The sequence below is a fragment of the Platichthys flesus genome, chromosome 13, assembly GCF_949316205.1.
Source record: "Platichthys flesus chromosome 13, fPlaFle2.1, whole genome shotgun sequence".
Classification (NCBI taxonomy): domain Eukaryota; kingdom Metazoa; phylum Chordata; class Actinopteri; order Pleuronectiformes; family Pleuronectidae; genus Platichthys; species Platichthys flesus.
This window is the reverse complement of record NC_084957.1, coordinates 21,337,240-21,355,769: the sequence shown is the minus strand read 5'-3', so window position 1 is coordinate 21,355,769 and position 18,530 is coordinate 21,337,240. Positions and strand designations below refer to the sequence as shown.

The 18,530-nt window shown below is 42.8% G+C and overlaps 1 protein-coding gene and 1 long non-coding RNA gene across 2 annotated transcripts; both read left to right on the top strand.

Annotated features, from left to right (window-relative positions):
• Positions 1–326: 326 nt before the first annotated feature.
• tent5c (terminal nucleotidyltransferase 5C) lies at positions 327–6,480 on the top strand. Its single transcript, XM_062402505.1, has 2 exons — positions 327–443; positions 1,426–6,480. Exon 2 carries the CDS (start codon positions 1,448–1,450, stop codon positions 2,597–2,599), a length of 1,152 nt encoding a protein of 383 aa, XP_062258489.1. The 5' UTR covers positions 327–443; positions 1,426–1,447; the 3' UTR covers positions 2,600–6,480.
• Positions 6,481–7,055: 575 nt separating this feature from the next.
• LOC133966887 (uncharacterized) lies at positions 7,056–11,739 on the top strand. Its single transcript, XR_009924002.1, has 2 exons — positions 7,056–7,269; positions 10,185–11,739. It is a non-coding gene; the product is annotated as an uncharacterized LOC133966887 (long non-coding RNA).
• The last annotated feature ends 6,791 nt before the right edge of the window (positions 11,740–18,530 follow it).

The following is an 18,530-nucleotide window of genomic DNA, read 5'->3' as shown; positions in this document are numbered from 1 at the left end:
AGAATGAAAAAATAAATACATTTAAACAAATAAGTAGAGTGACATGAGGAAAAGCAGTGCGGTGTTTTCCTTTGTTATTATTATTAGCCTTTTTTATATTATGATTGATTAATAGTTATAATACAATTTATTAATATTGTTATTATGATATCAGTTGACAGATAAACCGAATCCTCAACATTGGTCGTCTGCCTGGCAACGCAAAAGGCCCGTCGACCAATCAGAGGCTGGCTCCGCGCATTGGTATCTGAGGGACTGTGTTTTGTCTCGGCGGAGCAGCGGTGTGAGTGGGTCGTGCTGCGGCTGTATAAAGCAGGTGTGTGCGCGGCGGTGCGGACACTGACTCCTCCGCGGTGTGTGTGTGTCAGAGTGTTTCCTCTGGATCATGAGTCGGAACGAACTGTATTTCTTCTCTTCTGGATTCTGAAGACTTTCAACAAAACGTAAGTATCGACCTCATCCTCAGTGTGGCTGCTTCTGTTGCGTGAACTGCGCGGTTAGCATGGAAACACAGCTACAACCACGTTTACGTAAACCAGCGATTCAAAAGAGCGATGTGGGGATGTTTCTCCGCAACAGTTAGATGCTTTAACCTTACGTTGACTATGAAACTGTTACCGAGTCACGCTTAGTGGCCTTCAAAGCGCAGTGCGGTGTTCTCCACGCAGTTTGCTGGTGCGCTGATGAATCAGCTGGAGCAGATCGGAAATGGTGAATTGTGTGTCGTGCTTTTTAACGTTCTCCACGTGCACTTTAACCCCGCGTGCGTCGGTTCCAGAATAAAAACGCCACGCTCGTGCACTCCGCTGTTTCTGGAAGCTTCACGTGCTCCGCTGTGTGAACGGGTCGTCTCGTGCTCACACTGTGCAGCGCTCGTGCTGAACATGAGGAGGATGATGTTTCACATGATTTAACCTTATAGTCCATTAATGTTGTTTGCTTATCAATATTTGACATTTTTATTGACAGGGCAACTATTAAAGATTGATAATGACATAAAAATGATCAACAACTCATATTAAATACTTTTCTGAATTTGTACCCATGTATGGACTGAGATGTATTACCGTTTGGTTTTGGACTGTTGCATATTGTCTATGTCTCAACATATTGAGACATAGATTTGAGATTTATCGAAGGACCACCTAAACAATTTATTGACAAATTGTTCCATACTGGGGACCTAATGGTCAGCTCTTCCATTTGGCAATTCATTTAGTTTTTCTTCTGTTTACAGGCTAGTTTTTACATTTTGTTCAATAGATTTAATTGTTAAAAAGTGTTCACAGCCCTGATTGACTGTTGCTGTAGGATGTTGTGCTCTTGTTGAAATGTTTCAGTGTGTTTATGATTTTGTGTATTTCGTTTGGATTCTCCTACACTTGAAGCTAACACTCGTTTGTTTGCTCTCTCCTGTCAACTTAGTAAATCAGAACCTTGTGAGAAGATGGAGAACAAGGAGGAATCAAAGAGTAGTTCAGTCAGCGTTCTGTCCTGGGAGCAAGTGAGCCGGCTCAATGACGTGCTAACTGCGGTCGTGCCTGTTCACGGACGAGGCAACTTCCCCACCTTAGAGGTGCGCCTCAAAGACATTGTGGCCTGGGTGCGTACCCGCCTGGAGCTGAGGGGCATCCGAGTGAAGGACATTCGTCTCAACGGCTCCACGGCCAGCCACGTGCTGGTGCAGGACATCGGCTGGAGCTACAAAGATCTGGACGTCATCTTCAGGGTGGACCTGCCGCACGAGAGAGAATACCGCGTCATTAAGGACGTGGTAATGGGCACCCTGCTGGACTTTCTGCCTGAGGGAGTGAACAAGGATAAAATTACTCCCATGACCCTGAAAGAGGCTTACGTCCAGAAGCTGGTGAAGGTCAACACAGAGCAAGACCGCTGGAGCCTCATCTCTCTCTCCAACAACAATGGGCGCAACGTGGAGCTGAAGTTTGTGGACACAATACGCCGGCAGTTTGAGTTCAGTGTGGACTCCTTTCAGATTGTGCTGGACTCCATGCTCGTCTACTACGAGCTGGCACAGACGCCAATGACGCAGGCCTTCCACCCGACTGTGAGCGGGGAGAGCGTGTACGGGGACTTCAGCATGGCGCTGAGCCACCTGCGCAACAAGCTCATTGCCACCAAGCGGCCTGAGGAGATCCGGGGCGGCGGCCTTCTGAAATACTGCAATCTGCTAGTGAGGGACTTCCGGCCGGCCAGCGAGGAGGAGTTCAAAGGCCTGGAGCGGTACATGTGCTCACGCTTCTTCATTGACTTCCCTGATCTTGGTGAGCAGCAGCGCAAGGTGGAGGCCTATCTTCAGAGCCACTTCATAGGCGAGGAGAAGAGCAAGTACGACTACCTCATGATCCTGCGGCGAGTGGTGAACGAGAGCACGGTGTGCCTCATGGGTCACGAGCGGCGGCAGACCCTCCACCTCATCTCGCTGATGGCCTTCCGGGTACTGGCAGAGCAGAACGCCATCCCAGACGCGTCCTGTGTCACCTGCTACTATCAGCCAGCTCCATACGTCCGAGACCACAACTTCAGCAACTACTACGTGGCCAACCAGAACATTCCAACATGGCTGCCATGTAACTGAGTCAAGAACCACGTGAAAGGATGTAGAAGAGGGCACGGCCACTGCTGCGTTTGAAAATAGAGGAATAGCAGAGAAAAAAAACAAAAAAAAAATGATATAGAGGCAATTGATATAAAGTTCCTCTCAAGGCACAATTATATTTAAGTGGACAAGTGTTTTTGCTTTGTTTTTGCAATCCTTTCTCATTCCTTATCTACAGAGGCGTCTAGGTCATTGAATAGAAAGTGATATTTTTAAGTGTTATTTAGATTTCTCTCTAATGTTTGGTTGTTTCCCTGTTTATCAACTTTATTCTTAATGGAGTTCTGTTTTGTGCCTTAACCTCCAGCTTTATCTCCCAATTATTTAAGTATACAGGCTGTTTTTTTGTAGACAGGGAATAAGAAAACGTTATAGCCTGAATTTGGTGTCCCAAAAATTTTTTGAAAAAACGGAAATAATGACAAAATGCTGTTATTGGGAAGAGACGATATAAAATGTTTCAGCTCAATTAGAAAAAAAAAAACAGCACTGGTGTTAAGCACTTGGGAATAATGTAAGGGATGCATGACAAATCCGAAATGAATGGGAAGCGAGACTTAGATTTGTTTTAATGGATTTTGTAAATATCTCTCACAGACAAACTCTAATACGCCGGCAGTGCCTGTGATTTGTGAATAAGCAAACAAAATGTATATTTTTTTATTTTCCACTGTGAATTTCAGGACAGGACGAGCTCCCCTCCTCCCCCGTTCTCCTGCTTACTCAGTCCTGTACTTTGAGTTTAAAACTGCAGTAAGACCGCGTAGGCCTCCGACTGAGGAGGAGTGAGGAGCTTAGTTTTTTAAGTCACTGCCAATGCTTCACCAGTGACCTCCACATGTCAAAATCCTGGCTTTTGCAGGGTGGGTGTGACTGACGCAGTGAACGCTCTGGGACTGTCCTTGTTGCCTGGAGCCAGAACCGGCTGGGAGTCCTGCAGTGACTGTCCCTTCCCTTAAAAGGAGCAGCACATGGTGGGCCCTGCAGGGTCGTCCCTCACAGCCATTGCAGGCTCGACGGCAGCCCTGAAATGGGATCCTCCTCTGACGCATCACAGCAACTAGCTCTCAAAATAAAGGCTGGCTATAATTATCCTTTTTTCAGTTTTTCCTGGGGGAGGTGGGAAAGGGAGCCAGTGTGCCAGCAGCAGCAGTACCGCCACCTTCAGTGTGGGAAGGGCATACAATCATTTCCTGGTCCCTGCTGGGACCACCAGTGTTTGAACACCTTTTGTGGTCATGGACACCAGTAGAGTTTGGTATGTTTAGAGAAATGCCAACGTGTCTGCTGGAGGGACACCACCCCCCCTAGTGAAGTTTGCTTTATCCTGGAAGCTACAACTGATTCGAGCTACGAGGCCGCACCCCCTTATTCTGAATTTCTATTTCTGGCCAAACTTATTATTAGCTGTGAATTTTGAACATTTGCAGTGTGGTGTTACGAGCAGATGGGCTGAGCTCTGACCCAAACCATTCATCTCTGCTCTTTGCGATCCTGACGTTGCAGCATCCATGTCAGAGTTGTTCTTAAACTCCTTACATAGTGGCAGCCGCAGTGTAGTAAGCCCCCACTTCTTTGAAGCCGTAGTTCGCTCGCTGCATTGCTGCTGCTACTCGTCCCCCTGCAGCACATGTTTACCGCAGATAACCAGGAGCGACTGTTATCTGGCTGGCTCACAGCTCCTGGCTGGTTGAGAATGGTCAGTGGAAAGTCTACTCGGCCTCCTCTGCAGTTCACGCCCAGGGCAGGGGCATGCCGTGCTGACTCAGCGGCTGAGCTTTGGTGTAGGAACTGCCGTAGTCTTTAACAAGTGAGGTGCCACACACTCTAACTCTGGACCAAAGGCTGCTTAAAAACCAGCAACTGAAGCAATCAAGTGCCTTTTCACTTTTTTGAAAATGATGTAGCCTTTTAAAGTTTTTGTTTTTATGGTGATCAGGAGGGAAAGTGTTGGCAAAAGGTTATTTTATTTTCAACCCCAGTTAAACCTAATCATGACAACTGTCATTGCTGTATTAGATCCTGGTTTCTGGGGAAATGCTCATGTATTTGGTTGGGGAGTAAAATGTCTTTGGTTTGAATTTGAAATTTGAGTGTTTTGTTTCTTTCTTTTTAGTATCAGTCCCACACAATTCTGTGCCTTGAAACCCCTCCTGTGTTGTCATTCCTGTCTGCCATTTTGTTTCACTCTCTTTTTTGTCGTTTCCTGCAGTCTCTGGAAGCCATGTTGACTCCAGTCTTGCATCGGCACATTTGAGATCCAGCTTTTGATTCATTGTGATCATCTAAACAGATGTTCCATATTTACATCTTTTTGATTTAAAAGTCGGCCAATCATTTAGCTCTGACTAAATTTAGTTTTTTTTTTTGTTCTTTTGCTGACAGTTCTCTCCAGATCCGAACCAATGCAATACCTGAAGTGCACTGACGAGCCGCTCTGTGGCACAGTAGCTAGAGGTTCCCCAGCAGAGAGCCGGTACTCACAGACGCACTTTAAAAAGGGGCCTTGTTTTACATTTAACCCAGCCACCTGAGAGGAATGTAAATAAGCTAATGTTGTCAAATGCTGAGGGAGTTGAGCTGGTTCTCAGGGACATAGTGTGTTGATGAGGGCTTTGTTTTTGTCCCCATTTAGTTTTTGGGACGATGAGTTGGTTTGATCTCCCCCTGACATAAAGACGGCACCTCTTACTACTCGCCTTTATCTTCTGTCTTTCGTGTTTTCTCTCTGACTCTCCTCGTCTTAGCTGAATTTAATGTTCTCATTCGGGTCAATCGGACCCAATTGCTCCCCCCTGTAACCATCCTATTGAGGCCACATTCAGAACCAGATTTCCGGTTATGCCGCGGCTCACAGCTGCAGGTTGATGTCTGCAGTGTGTGGCGAGGACGAGTCTCTTCTCAGGCCTCCATGTTCTCATCGCTCGCTTAATATCGTTGCGCTCGAGGTCAGAATAAAACACAAGAGATACAAACTAAGATTAACGAGACATTCAATGGTGAACCAGCCTGGAATGTTAATCCTGTGTGTGTACACATTAACTTCACATGTTTACGGTTATTACAACTTTTTTTTCTCTGACGATTGAAGTTTCTGTTGATGAAAATAATGAAAGCTTTATATAGGCAGCAGGGCTCGTACGAAATCAATTCCTTCGTCGGTGTTGGCGTATGTATTTATGTCGCTGTAAAAACTGTGTGAAGGATGGTAAGAGGATGAAGTGTATTTTTTTTTTTTGTCTATTAGTTTTTCTGACCCCCACTTCTTTTTCTGCTGCAAACTTGTCAGTGTTGTCAATCCTGTTGCTTCTCACTCACCTCGCCTTTTGGTGGTCCAGTTGTTTGGGCCTTTGTTTATCAGTGCAGTGTGTTGTGGGTGTCTTTCTTCCCAGCACCTGTAGATGTATCCTTTGCTGGGAGAGGACGGTGTGGAGGAAGCTGTGGATTAGATATTCAGTCTTGCGCCATAGGACTGAAAGAGGCCATGTGGACGCTCTCCTACAGTTTGTGTTGCGAGTCGTGAAGCCTTTGTTTCTTTTTGCAGCAGATTTGTGTATACGTTCATGCGTGGATTTGTGTGCTCGTTTGCATGGGTGTATGATGGGATGCTTGTGGATGTTTAAGTGGGGGGGGATAAGAAATTAGTGGCACTATATATATATTATTTTTGAAATAGTTAATGCAAAAGAGCTTTTGTCAGCTTTGTGATTGTGACAGTGACTTTGATGGTTACGATCATTATACTATTTCATTTATCAGCACTTTTACCTCACTTGAGTTTTTCCTTTGAATGGAAATGTACGTGTACATCAGGAAAATGTGTTTGAAGAAGAAATAATGAATAAAGAATATTAAATGCAGCATCTTGTTTCAGCTTTTTCTGTTCACTAACATCTTCTCAAACTGTTCTCAACAAATGAAACGGGTGATTTGTGTGTAAAAGTGTGTTGATAATTCTCATGTTCGCTAGTTAAACTTGCTTTTCATGCTGAAGCCATTCCAGCATTGAAGTGTCAGACCAGTTGGACAAACACATTCAAATGCAATATTCTTATGTTAAAAACAGATTTTCCACCAAGGCACAAACATCTCCTTCGATTCTATTGAGCTGTACCTAATGGAAGAAAATCCTACATCTGTTAATTAGGCCTGGAGCAGCCTCTAGATTGAATCTATCTTGCCCCCCCCCCCCCCTTCCTGCAAAGATGCTATAAAAATGTAGTGTAATGTCATGATTGACTAGTGAGACTGACTTTTGATTGGTTCATGTTTGACTATGGGTGGGACTTACATACTTAGACTCCACTCTATCCCTACTCTGGCTCCAAATTAAATATATGGTATTTATGTTGCAGTAAATGTGGATAAGATGATCGTTAAGAATATATATGAATCTTTGAGTGCACCTACTGAAATAGGTATCAACATGTCTCTTTCCTCCATCTTGTATCTGCAGCTTTGACTTCTCTGACTCCTCCAGTTAGGTCTTGTGGGCATCCTGATGCTGATTTGAACCGTGGATGTTTTCCGTCTCATCACTGTGGAGGCGGTTAGTGGTGGAACTCCGTCCACTCGGCACTCGCAACGTTCTGGCCTCGTCTCACTGATCTGGGTGCAGTGGAAAACACTCGAGCCAGAGGTTTTATTGGGTAATAACAGCCTTCACTCTGCTTTTGAGAACGCGGTGCTTTTAATCCAGAGTGCGTCGGCCTCGCTGCACATTTACACCAACACATGCTCTGCACGGTGATGAGGATTTCACTGCTAATGGATTTTGTAACTTGAGGTGAGAATGTGTTTTCCCCATCACACACGTTTTCCTGCTATGCCTTTTTCCATTTAGACAGGAAGCCCCCCCCCCAGCCTACTTCAGCTTTGAGTCACCAGCTGCCATTCATAAAACTCACTGACTTATCTGGGGGCAATGAGTCACTGTGTAGACATGACGCAGCAATCTGCCCTCACAGTCTCATTTTCCATTCCTCTCCGTCCACATGCTGATGCTGCTTTATAGATTTGATTGACCTTTTCTTTTTAATCCAACCCTGAGTTCATCTCCTTTTTCCGCCTCCAACTCCAGTTTCATGTTTGTTTTGAGTTGTCTGCGTAATCATTAAAAATCGGATTTGATTGTGTACATTTGAATAAAACCTTATGTGCAATATGCTGTATCTGGCCTTTGGCGAGTCTCTTTGACGACTCTGCAGCAGTGTCCCCCGAAAGCACTTGTTTCTCGCAGCAGTTCCTGGTATCATTTGCAAAGCAGCACCTGTTCCCTTAGTGTCTGTGTGACAAAGCTGTTTTTTATGAAACCAGCTTCATGCAGCTTTTACTTTGTCATAACCAGTCCCAAATCCCGAGAATCGTTCTGATGAGCTGACCTTGCCCTGCACTCAGGATTTCATTAAGTCCATCAACAAATGATTTTGAGTTGGAACCATCGCGCACGATTGTAAATATTGATCTGAGGGTTAGTTAAGAGGTGAGAGGTTAGATATTGGTGTGATATTCCTTCACTTTCATTAAACTTTGCAAACTTCACCACTTACCGGATCAGCTTTTTCAAGACAAACATCTTCTGCTCTCTAAATATCCTTGTTTTGTCAATAACGTCTGTAACCACTATAGATAGTATTTTTTTTAATAGTTGGTGAATTTAGGACCCAGACTAAACCGCAGATTCTCTGATTTGGGGAGAGTTTAGATTGTATTTGATCAATTAAGCAGACTTTCAATGTCCTGAAACATTTCTATACGTTTGCTTTTACATATTAGCAATGTATCGTAACTTATCAATATCTATAACAGCTTAGATATTTTATGACTATGGTATTATAATGGTAAAAAAACTGATGGCTAATACAAAGGTCTGTTCCTGTTGGAGAGGATTTATCCAGTCTAACTTTACTTTACTTAACATGACTTGACTTCACTAACTCGAGTTGATTTATCTTAACCAACTTGACTTAGTTAATTCAAACTGACTTGACTTGACTAACTTAATTTAACATCTCCCAGTATTTTGTCAACATTTCATCACAATCTCATCACCATAGAAGCAAATCACTGAGTTTAAACAGTCCAATCAGCAGCAGGTGGTTTTTCCGGGCCCCTATCTGGTTCATGATCAGTGCTGGAGTCAGCAGTTTTTAATATTGGAATTTTTTCATTTGAAGTCAATAATAAAAGTAATGAAAACCTCTGAGATTTCTATGTGAAACACATGACCCTGATCAAAGCGGTCACACACATTAATCATGTTTCTCTGGTTCAGAGACTCGTTGGTTCCACATCTCACTGACTTTGTGACGACAGTGAGACTGAAAGATGATTTGGCTCAAACTGTTCCCCAGACAGCCTCCACCCTTTCCTTCTTATTTGTGTCTCTTCTTTATGTCTTTATTCCTCCTCCCTCTCCCTTTGTCAACACGTTTCCACTGCTGTGTGTCAGCAGGATCACACGCAAATTTGGTGGAGAGGTGGGAAAAGGGCAAAAAAAGAATCTACTACATTTTGAGGCAGATCCATTATTTTTCTTTCTGTAACAAAAGATTTTGACATGATCACTGATTTTCAATGAAATAACTCTCATAACTTGATAAAATGAAATCCGGCAGTTTTAAAAGGACTAGTATCTGTACGTGTGTGATTGGGGCAGCTTGATTGAATTTAAGGGAGACTGTTGGGCCTTGAAGGAGTACTCATTCTAGTTTATTCTGACAAGGATGAGACTAAATGTTTGTGGGTTTGTTTGTATAGATTTCACACAACTACAGGACGAATACCAAGAAACTTGGTACAAGGATGTGATACAGGGAAGAATTTATCTCTTATATTCGATCTGAATCGGGGAAGTGTGAGACAGGATGTTTCTCCTGACATTTTCACCAGTTTTGCAGGGAGTAATTCATGGATCTTGAGTTTGACAAATTTGACATTTATGTAGCTGACAACTATGAATGTGAGAAATCTGGTGCTGCTTGATTGAATTTAAGGAGAATGTTGGGGCCTGGTTGAGGTACGCACCAGACATATGGGTATCTGAGTTACTGTTACTGCTGGGAACTTAATAGGAAAAAAAAATTCTGACCAGAAAAGGCAGAGTTAATATACCATATACAAGTATTCAAAAAAAAAAAAAAAAATATATATATATATATTTATTTATATATCATACAGACACACGCACACAGTGAAACCCCCCTCCATTGTTAGCCAGGTCAAACAATGCTTAATTTCTGGAAAAATACGGACACCAGTGTTCATAGCAGAGAGTGAGATAATGGAGAGTGAACACAACAGTCACTGTGTGTCCACTGTCTCTGATTCACACACACAGAGGTTTCTCTCAGAGGTCACCAAATATTTCTGATGGCAGTTAGAGCATCAGGCAGCACTCAGATGGGTTCTGTCATTGTATCTTGTTCTCATCACCCTGATGTTTGTTCACGTGTTCATGCCGCTCAGAAGTCTTGTTACATTAGTTAGACAGAACAATGCAGTGAAACATCATGATTGACAGCTGAGACTAACTTGTGATTGGTGTGGGCTCTTGTATTTCCAGAATCTCGATGGCGTGGCTCCATTTCCTGAACGCTCCTGCGCAGACTCTTGATCCAAATGTGTGAGCTGGCAGTGCTTGTAGACAGTGGGAGGACACATCTTTATTTATAGTCTATATTTTACACATGTGCGAATCCTCACAGCAGTTGGTTAAGGTGAGAGAAGACAAAACAAGACTCATTACTAACCCAACCATGACCTTTTACTAACAAGGTGTTGTTTCCTAAACCAATATCACACATGTCCACCCACCATACTCCTTCATACTGAGGTACAGGAACAGAAATAGAACCTTCCTGTAACCTTCATTAAAATTCCTTCAAACTTGTTGACCAAACAAGGTCATAGTATCCTCTTGAGCTGTGAGGCAACAGTGCTACCCACTGTACCACCATGCCCCATTGATCTGCTGATATTTCCCTTGCTACCTCATTGACGGTTCCAGGCAAAAGAACAATGTTTGAATTAACAGCAAAGATCCCTGAGAAACCTCATTAGCATCCATGCAAACGATGCAGAAGCAATGAGCTGTGATAGCATCTGTTTTCCTGGATGTTGGCATGTGTGCGTGTCTTGTTGTGGGTTTGCTGTGTGTTAATCAGAGTGTTGACAAACCTACCAACTTATGTTTGAAACCGTTGAAGACGATAAGCTGTTGTAACACTAGTGATGACCGCCACACTTTCTCCCCTAGCAGAGTCCAGACATCAATTAACTGGGGCTTTGCCAAAGTGCTGCTAACTTCTCAGAAGTTTGTTTACACAAGAATAAAGCCCAGCAATTGCATTTGGCGTCTTTGCTCTGTTGCCTCAATTCGCCGCAGCGTAAACTTACAGCAACTAATCCTGCAAAGACGCAGCAATGGCTGGAAATGATCACTTCATCTGGAGCCAGTCTACAGGTGGAAATATTCACACAGCACTGAGACGGCTTCAAAAGGAGGAGGAGGAGGAAGAAGTAGAGGGTATTTCTGCAAAACTGTAAATGTTTGCAAGTGTTTCAGACAGAGGAGCATGTCATGTAGGGGAGAGCGGGTTAATGTGAGACATTTTTTTTTAAATTTGCTCCCCTCTAGGCGACCTTAAATTATATATCAGTCAAATTTACACATTTCCCATTGATTCAGGAGTTTTTCTAGCAATGCAAATGATCAGAATGTCTTCAGGACAAAGGGCAGTGAAAATATGATTGTTTTAAAAAAAGTGGTCTTGTGTCTCACTTTACCCCAGCTACGGGGTAAAGTGAAAACTTACTTTTTCCACTTTAAAACTACCATAACAACAAATGTTGTACTAGTTAAAATCCTGACAGCTAGATTGACAACCACACATTCCAAAACTAATATCGGACTAGTAACAGAATCATGGGGATTGTTTGGCCCCAGGTTGTCTTCCTGGTGTATAGTTTCATGGCATGATGGCTTTTCTACTATGTTTATGACATTAAAAATAAAACATATATAATGTAATATCACCTCGGCGATAGCTCTGCAGACTCATTACGATTAACATTAGACTTAATAGCGCCTCTAAAAAAAAAAAAAAAAAAAAGAAAAATGTCCAACATAGTAAATTAGCTCCGTGGTATAATTCCCAGACAAATGAGTTAAAACAATTATCAAGAAAACTAGAAAGGAAGAAGCACTCCAGCAACAATGTTGAAAAACTCATAGAATGGAAGAATAGTGTTAAAGAATATAAAAAGGCTCTCCACAAAGCAAGAGCCGCCTACTATTCAAAACTAATAGAAGAGAATAAAAACAACCCCAGGTTTCTCTTCAGCACTGTAGCCAGGCTGACAGAGAGTCACACCTCCACAGAACCCAGTATTCCTCGATCCCTAAATAGCAATATCTTTATGAGCTTTTTTAATGATAAAATTCAAACTATTAGAAATAAAATCAACCATCTCCTGCCCTCAATTGGCACTAATACCCTCCCAACAACAGAGATCTCAGAAACGGCTGAGAGTCCTACCCATTACTTAGACAGCTTCTCTCTGATCACCCGTGATCAGTTTACCAAATTAATCTCAGGTTCTAAACCAACAACCTGTATCTTAGATCCCATTCCTACCAAATTACTTAAAGAAATTCTGCCCCTAATTGATAGTTCGTTACTTAACATTATCAATCTGTCATTATCATCAGGTTATGTACCACAGTCTTTTAAAATAGCTGTCATCAAACCCCTACTCAAATCATCCTGATTTATCCTTTAATAGTCACTTAAAACAAATTTCTAGGACCGCTTTTTTCCACTTGCGTAATATTTCAAAAATTAGACATGTCCTTTCACAAAAAGATGCAGAAAAACTAGCCCACGCCTTTGTTACATCGAGACTGGACTATTGTAATTCATTATTATCAGGCTCCAGCAGGAAGTCGTTAAAGACTCTACAGCTTGTCCAAAATGCCGCAGCACGTGTCCTGACGAGAACAAAGAGAAGAGAGCACATTTCTCCAATATTAGCATCGCTACACTGGCTTCCAGTTAAATCTAGAATAGAATTTAAAATTCTCCTCCTCACCTTCAAGGCCCTTAATAATATAGCGCCTTTATACCTTAAAGAGCTGTTAATACCTTATAAACCCACTAGAGCACTCCGCTCCCAGAATTCAAGCCTACTTGTCGTCCCTAAATTCTCTAAAAGTAGAGTAGGAGCCAGAGCTTTTAGCCATCAAGCCCCTCGGCTGTGGAATAATCTACCACTTTCAGTTCGGGAGGCAGTCACCATCTGTTCGTTTAAAAGTAGGCTCAAAACCTTCCTTTTTGATAAAGCTTATAGTTAGAGCTAATTAGTGCCCCAGAACGTTACTTGTTCTATTTTGTGACACATGACACAAGGAGCTTCTCTTTCCAGCTTCTCCTTCCTCTTCTCCATCCCTATCCCCCTTCCCCGGAATCCCTTTGCTTTATCACCCGCAGATCCAGGGCCTCTGTGGCCGCACCATGGATTACGGTTTGTGGATTGCGCACCGGGGGTCGCGGTGTTGGATCCAGTGTGGCGGATTCTGAGTCATGTGGGCTGATCGTGGTGCTGGTGGCGGACCCTGTGTCGCGTGGCATTGGGCACGGGCGGTGGACCAGGACCGCGGTGGTGGCTTGTGATGGGTCCTCCTGGTGGGCGGCGATGGACGGTGACTGAGGACTGGAGTGGCGTCTGGTCTGGATGGTGGATCGTGGTCTAGATGGTTGCTGAGCATGGACTGTGCTTCATCAATGCTGCTAGAGACTTTAATTATTGATGATGTTCTCCTGCACGTGGCATCTATTGCACTTCTGTCCGTCCTGGGAGAGGGATCCCTCACATGTGGCTCTCTCTGAGGTTTCTACATATTTTTACCCTGTTAAAAGGGTTTTTTGTAGTTTTTCTTTACTCTTGCTGAGGGTTAAGGACAGATGATGGCACACCCTGTTAAAGCCCTATGAGATGAATTGTAATTTGTGAATATGGGCTATACAAATAAAATTTGATTGATTGATATAACACTAGAATATGTTAAGACTAAACTTAACTTGTGCTTCATGGTGGGGTAAAGTGAGACAGTGTTTCACTTTACCCCACAGAATTTGTCCCACTTTACCCCACAGCCACCGTTTTAGAAAAGCAACATCTCTTAGCATTTCAGGCTAATCTTCAGCTAGTATCAATCACATGGTTTTATATGTTGGAAGTTCATCAGTATGTTATAAGTTTTTCTACCTGATTCAATATGTTTTGACAAAACAGTTGATTAAGTTCAAAGCAAGAAAATTTACTTTTACATGCAAAAAACAACAACTAGGAACCAACTCAGGCCCCAGTTTACGGTGAAAATGTTTGTGGCTGAGAATCAAAACCCACCGAACTGAAACCCTAGATTCACCATGTGTGTTCTCAAATGAATATGTTGTGAAGATATATGTAGAGGAAACTCCTCTGCCCACAGGAAATGACTCTAACGGTAAAAACTAAAGTACAAACCCGCCTTCGTTACATGTGGTCACAGTTCGGTCTGAACTGGGTGAATATCTAAGTCTTGAGCTTTGACCTTTTAAGGAAATATCATGTCTGATGCCAAACGGTATCTTGAATGTAATGCATCCCAGTCTGTGTTCCATCGTCACATGTAAACACTGACACCCTCTCATGGAAATGCACCAGGATTTAGAAGCAGGAATGACCTGTCACAGCCTGGAGGTCCATTCGACCCATAAATGCCTCTCCATGTGGCTGCTGCCTGGACTTTGACCTGTGAAGGAAACAAATGTGCCTAAAAAAAAGGAGAAGTGTGAGAAGTTGAGCAGCTCATGTAAACCGTCCACCCATCTCAGGAATCAGGCAAGCTGTGCAAACACCGCCAGCCACTCTCCATCCCCCCCCCCCCCCGCCCCCCCCGCTGTGCTGGGCCCCAGAGGAGTGCCAAATATAGGAGGTCACCACGGCCCCGAGAAACAGGTGACGGCTGGTGTTTGGCGACCTGTGGCTGAAACAGAGAAAGGGACAGGGGGTGGAGTGCGCTGCAGCATGTTCTCATAAACCTTTCAAAGCACAGCTGGTTGGTTTCCCAGAAGGACTGTGGCATTAAAACCCTCCAGCATGTACGCCCACTCCCCCTTTCTACCCGTCAGCCTATGTAAAGCAAAACAGCCACAGCCTCGCATGATGAGGATTCACAAATATCTCCGCATCAGATTCATTATTGTGTGTGTGTGTGTGTGTGTGTGTGTGTGTGTGTGTGTGTGTGTGTGTGTGTGTGTGTGTGTGTGTGTGTGTGTGTGTGTGTGTGTGTGTGTGTGTGTGTGTGTGTGTGTGTGTGTGTGTGTGTGTGTGTGTGTGTGTGTGAGAGCTCAGACCTCAAAACATGGCCAACGCAGCATGTGTTTGCTGCAGAACCTCAGATTGTATCCCACAGCTGTTGGCCGAGCGTAAGCCTCTGTGCTCTGAAAGCAGTCTTAGATGCCTTTTTGTCAAATAGCTCCGAAGCCTTCCGCCTGGGGAGGGGTGACTAATACATTTCAAATTTGAAGCCATACATCCCTAGGACAAACATTTTTTTTTTTTTACAGATGTTCAACACAACGTTTCACTTTCAACTTCAAAAACTGACTTTTCTCGTAAAAGTCAAAGTGCGCAGAAAGAAAGTGACGGCATGGCCTGCTTAAAGGCCCGTTCATGTTCAACGTTAGATACGTGGATGGAAATGAACAGATGGCCCGGGCTGTTCTCGTCCATATTCATGCACGGATTTACACACTGGAATGACTTCCTGACAAGAGACTCTGTTGTGAATCTAGTGTGTCACTATACGACCAACAGAAATAATGGGCCCCATATGTTTATTGGAGGCACTTTAGCTGCAGCTTTTTCAGGCGGCCACCTGAACGGGACTCGTGGGAATCCCTATTTACAGCTGCTGGAGTTAACGTCTGCTGGATCAGTCACTATAGGAAGTAACAGCAGATCCCCATCGTCTCAGCCGCTGCTGTAAAGTCCTCCAACGAGATGTCGCCTCAGGCCAAATCACCCTCAGGGTAGCTTTCCAATAAAAAGTTGATCATAAAACAAAAGCAGTCATCTTTTTAAACATAAATTAATTGACGTTTCACAGCTGTAGACAGGGTGATAATGAGCCGCAGGTTTCATTTACGGCTCTGAAGTTTATCCCTATATTTCTATTACGTCTATACTTCATGCTTGTGTCCTGTTTATGATTATAACCAAATATTCCACCTGAGAAAAACGTCTGATGGAAACATCTGGATCTGAAGCTGCTAAGTGCTCCACCATGTCCAGCAGCTGGTCGCCAACTCTCCCTGTCAGCAGTTTGGAGCTGAGCAGGTAGTTTACAGAGGGCTCATCAGGGCTGAGACCAGCGCACTCACAATCACTGTGTTCAAACAAGTGGAAGTTAATTGTGTATTGTTTAGTCCTGTTGAGTCCGGGCCCCTCCAAAGAGCCACCAGATAAATCTGAAGGGTGATGAAATCATTGATGCTGTAGGGAAGAAGAGGATGAGAAGTTTGGATTCAAAAATCTGTTTTTATTATTCCTCTCGTCTCCGATCTTCGAGCCTCAGACATTTAAATGAAACCATTTGAGAAGTTCAAAAGGGAAACGTCTCTTTGGCTAAAACCTCAAACTCTAAAATAACTCTCATAAAATCAAAAAAAAAAAAGAATGTTGTAATGTTTATTTTTCAAACTTTTCAATTAATGTAAAATTCACTTTTTGTACAGCTGTGAAATAAATGCAATAGTAAAACGTATTTTCCCTTAAAAAATGTAGTGTAGTACTCAGGTAGCATCAGGTAGAAATACTTCTGCACAACTTTTATACTTTATAAGTAAATTCACTAAGTTAAATTTTAATTTTGGCTTATTTTGTGAGATTTCTTGCTTCTTTCTGAGTTATTTGTACTAAGCTCCCTATCGGAAGGTGGTTTGCGTCACAATTTATAATTTGTTGTGTGTTTACAGTTTGATTGTTTCTGCAGTCGTTTAAATCTTTCCTTTATCACTTTAGAGAAGCGGTCAAGCCTTTATAAAATCAAAATGTACTATAACTAAATATATCAATGAAATGTTCCAGATAAAACTGGAACATCACTTTCCCTAAAAATAAAATGCATTTGCTGTGTGCGTGGGTTTAAATGACTCACTGCCTCGCTGGTGTCAACATGCCACAGATGTTGTACTGAAGGTTCTCATCATCGGTGCTTATCTGCACCATTGATACTGTGACAGTATGTGCACTGCATTCAGATACCACATGCATCCTGAGTGAAATCTGGTTTCCATACGGGCTGTTAATACACTGAGAAAGAATCTCTTCATATAGTGAAAGCACTTTTATCTGCTTCACAAAAAGATAGAAAACTTAGTAAATACATTGAACAGAAACTGAAGGAATACAGAGCTGAAAAAATAAAATAAAAATAAAATGGGGACAAAGAATAGTTTCAAACCTGCAGAATCCAAAGTGATTTAAGACATAGCTAAATTATTTGCATAGCATATTATAATATTCAGAGTTCATGCAATGTGCTTTACAGAAATAAAATCAGCATTAAAGTAAAGAGAAGAAGCATAAAATAAAAACTTAGTAAGTTGTCATTAAATTGATTAACTGATTTTATCTAATTTTTGAAGCAGGTAGAGGTTGGGGCAGATTTGATATCCACTGGGAGCTGGTTCCAGCAGTGGGCAGCATATTTCACCTGAAAGCCAGCTCATCCCCCTTGTGGCCACACGTCCTCATTGATTCCTGACCCCATCCTGCCCCCCCAACATTACGCACCACTCACAGAGGCAGAGCCAGAGTGGGCGTTCGTTTCTAATCAAGCGAGCACATGCTCACTTTGAAAAGCTGCCACGTATCTGGGCCGTGATAAAAGACAGGCCGGACCACTGAGTTGAGACACATCCACACACAGAGAACCGAGCAGGCTGAGCTCCACACTCCTGTGTTCCATGAAATTGTTTTCTGTGATAAAGTATTGCCTCCAGATGCAGATGAAATTCTGTCTGTTTCCGAGAAGTTTCCATGAGTGAACTGTGTTTTATGGCGTTGTGTTGAGAATCGCAGTCATCAGGACCTGAGTTGTTTGGGTGGATTAAGTTGTTTTTTTGCAACATTACATTTTTCTCTTCTTTTGAATGTAGTCCGCATATGGTTTTTCACTTCTTTAGTCGAGACTGAAACATTTGTCAGCTATTGGATGGATTTTCATGAAACTGTCTCGTTGGCCCCAGAATTGGAATCTTAAATGATTTACACCTGCTTATAGACAAAGCGGCACTATAGACCATTTTATTTTAATTTGGCAAATATAGTATTGATTTTGCATCAGAATTCAAATAAATATAAACCGGTCAGAGCTGCTAGCATGGCTGTAAACTCTGGTGCAGTCTAGTTGGTGCTTCCACTTTGATTTTAGTGTCACGTCAGCTGGTGTGCGTCAGACTTTCCTCTGGTTTTTGCTCCTGTAGACATTTAAACTGTTTTTATAACTCTGTGCTCCCTTCTCTTGATTTGAAAACCAGATATCTTGGACCGGTCAGATGGGATCACAAACACTTTTGTGGTGACCAGTGGTTGCAAGGGACAAATCGCCACATTGGACGAATGACAGTAAATAAAATGCACAACCCTTAAATGACTCATTTAAAAAAGGGCAAATGTCAGCAAAAGACATCTTCAAAGACTCGGTATTGCCTTGGAGGTCTCAGCAGTGCACCCCCACACTTATCATGGGTTGGACCATGATATTGACTGAAGACACAGCCTCTTCCTTATGTCTGCCCAATTTCGGCTCTTTTTAATCCACTTGTCATCATCTGGAGATCCAACGTGGTTGAATGAA

What these genes read in the sequence shown, in the direction of transcription:
- tent5c (XM_062402505.1), top strand. Translation starts at nt 1,448, where the DNA reads ATGGAGAACAAGGAGGAATCAAAGAGTAGTTCAGTCAGCGTTCTGTCC.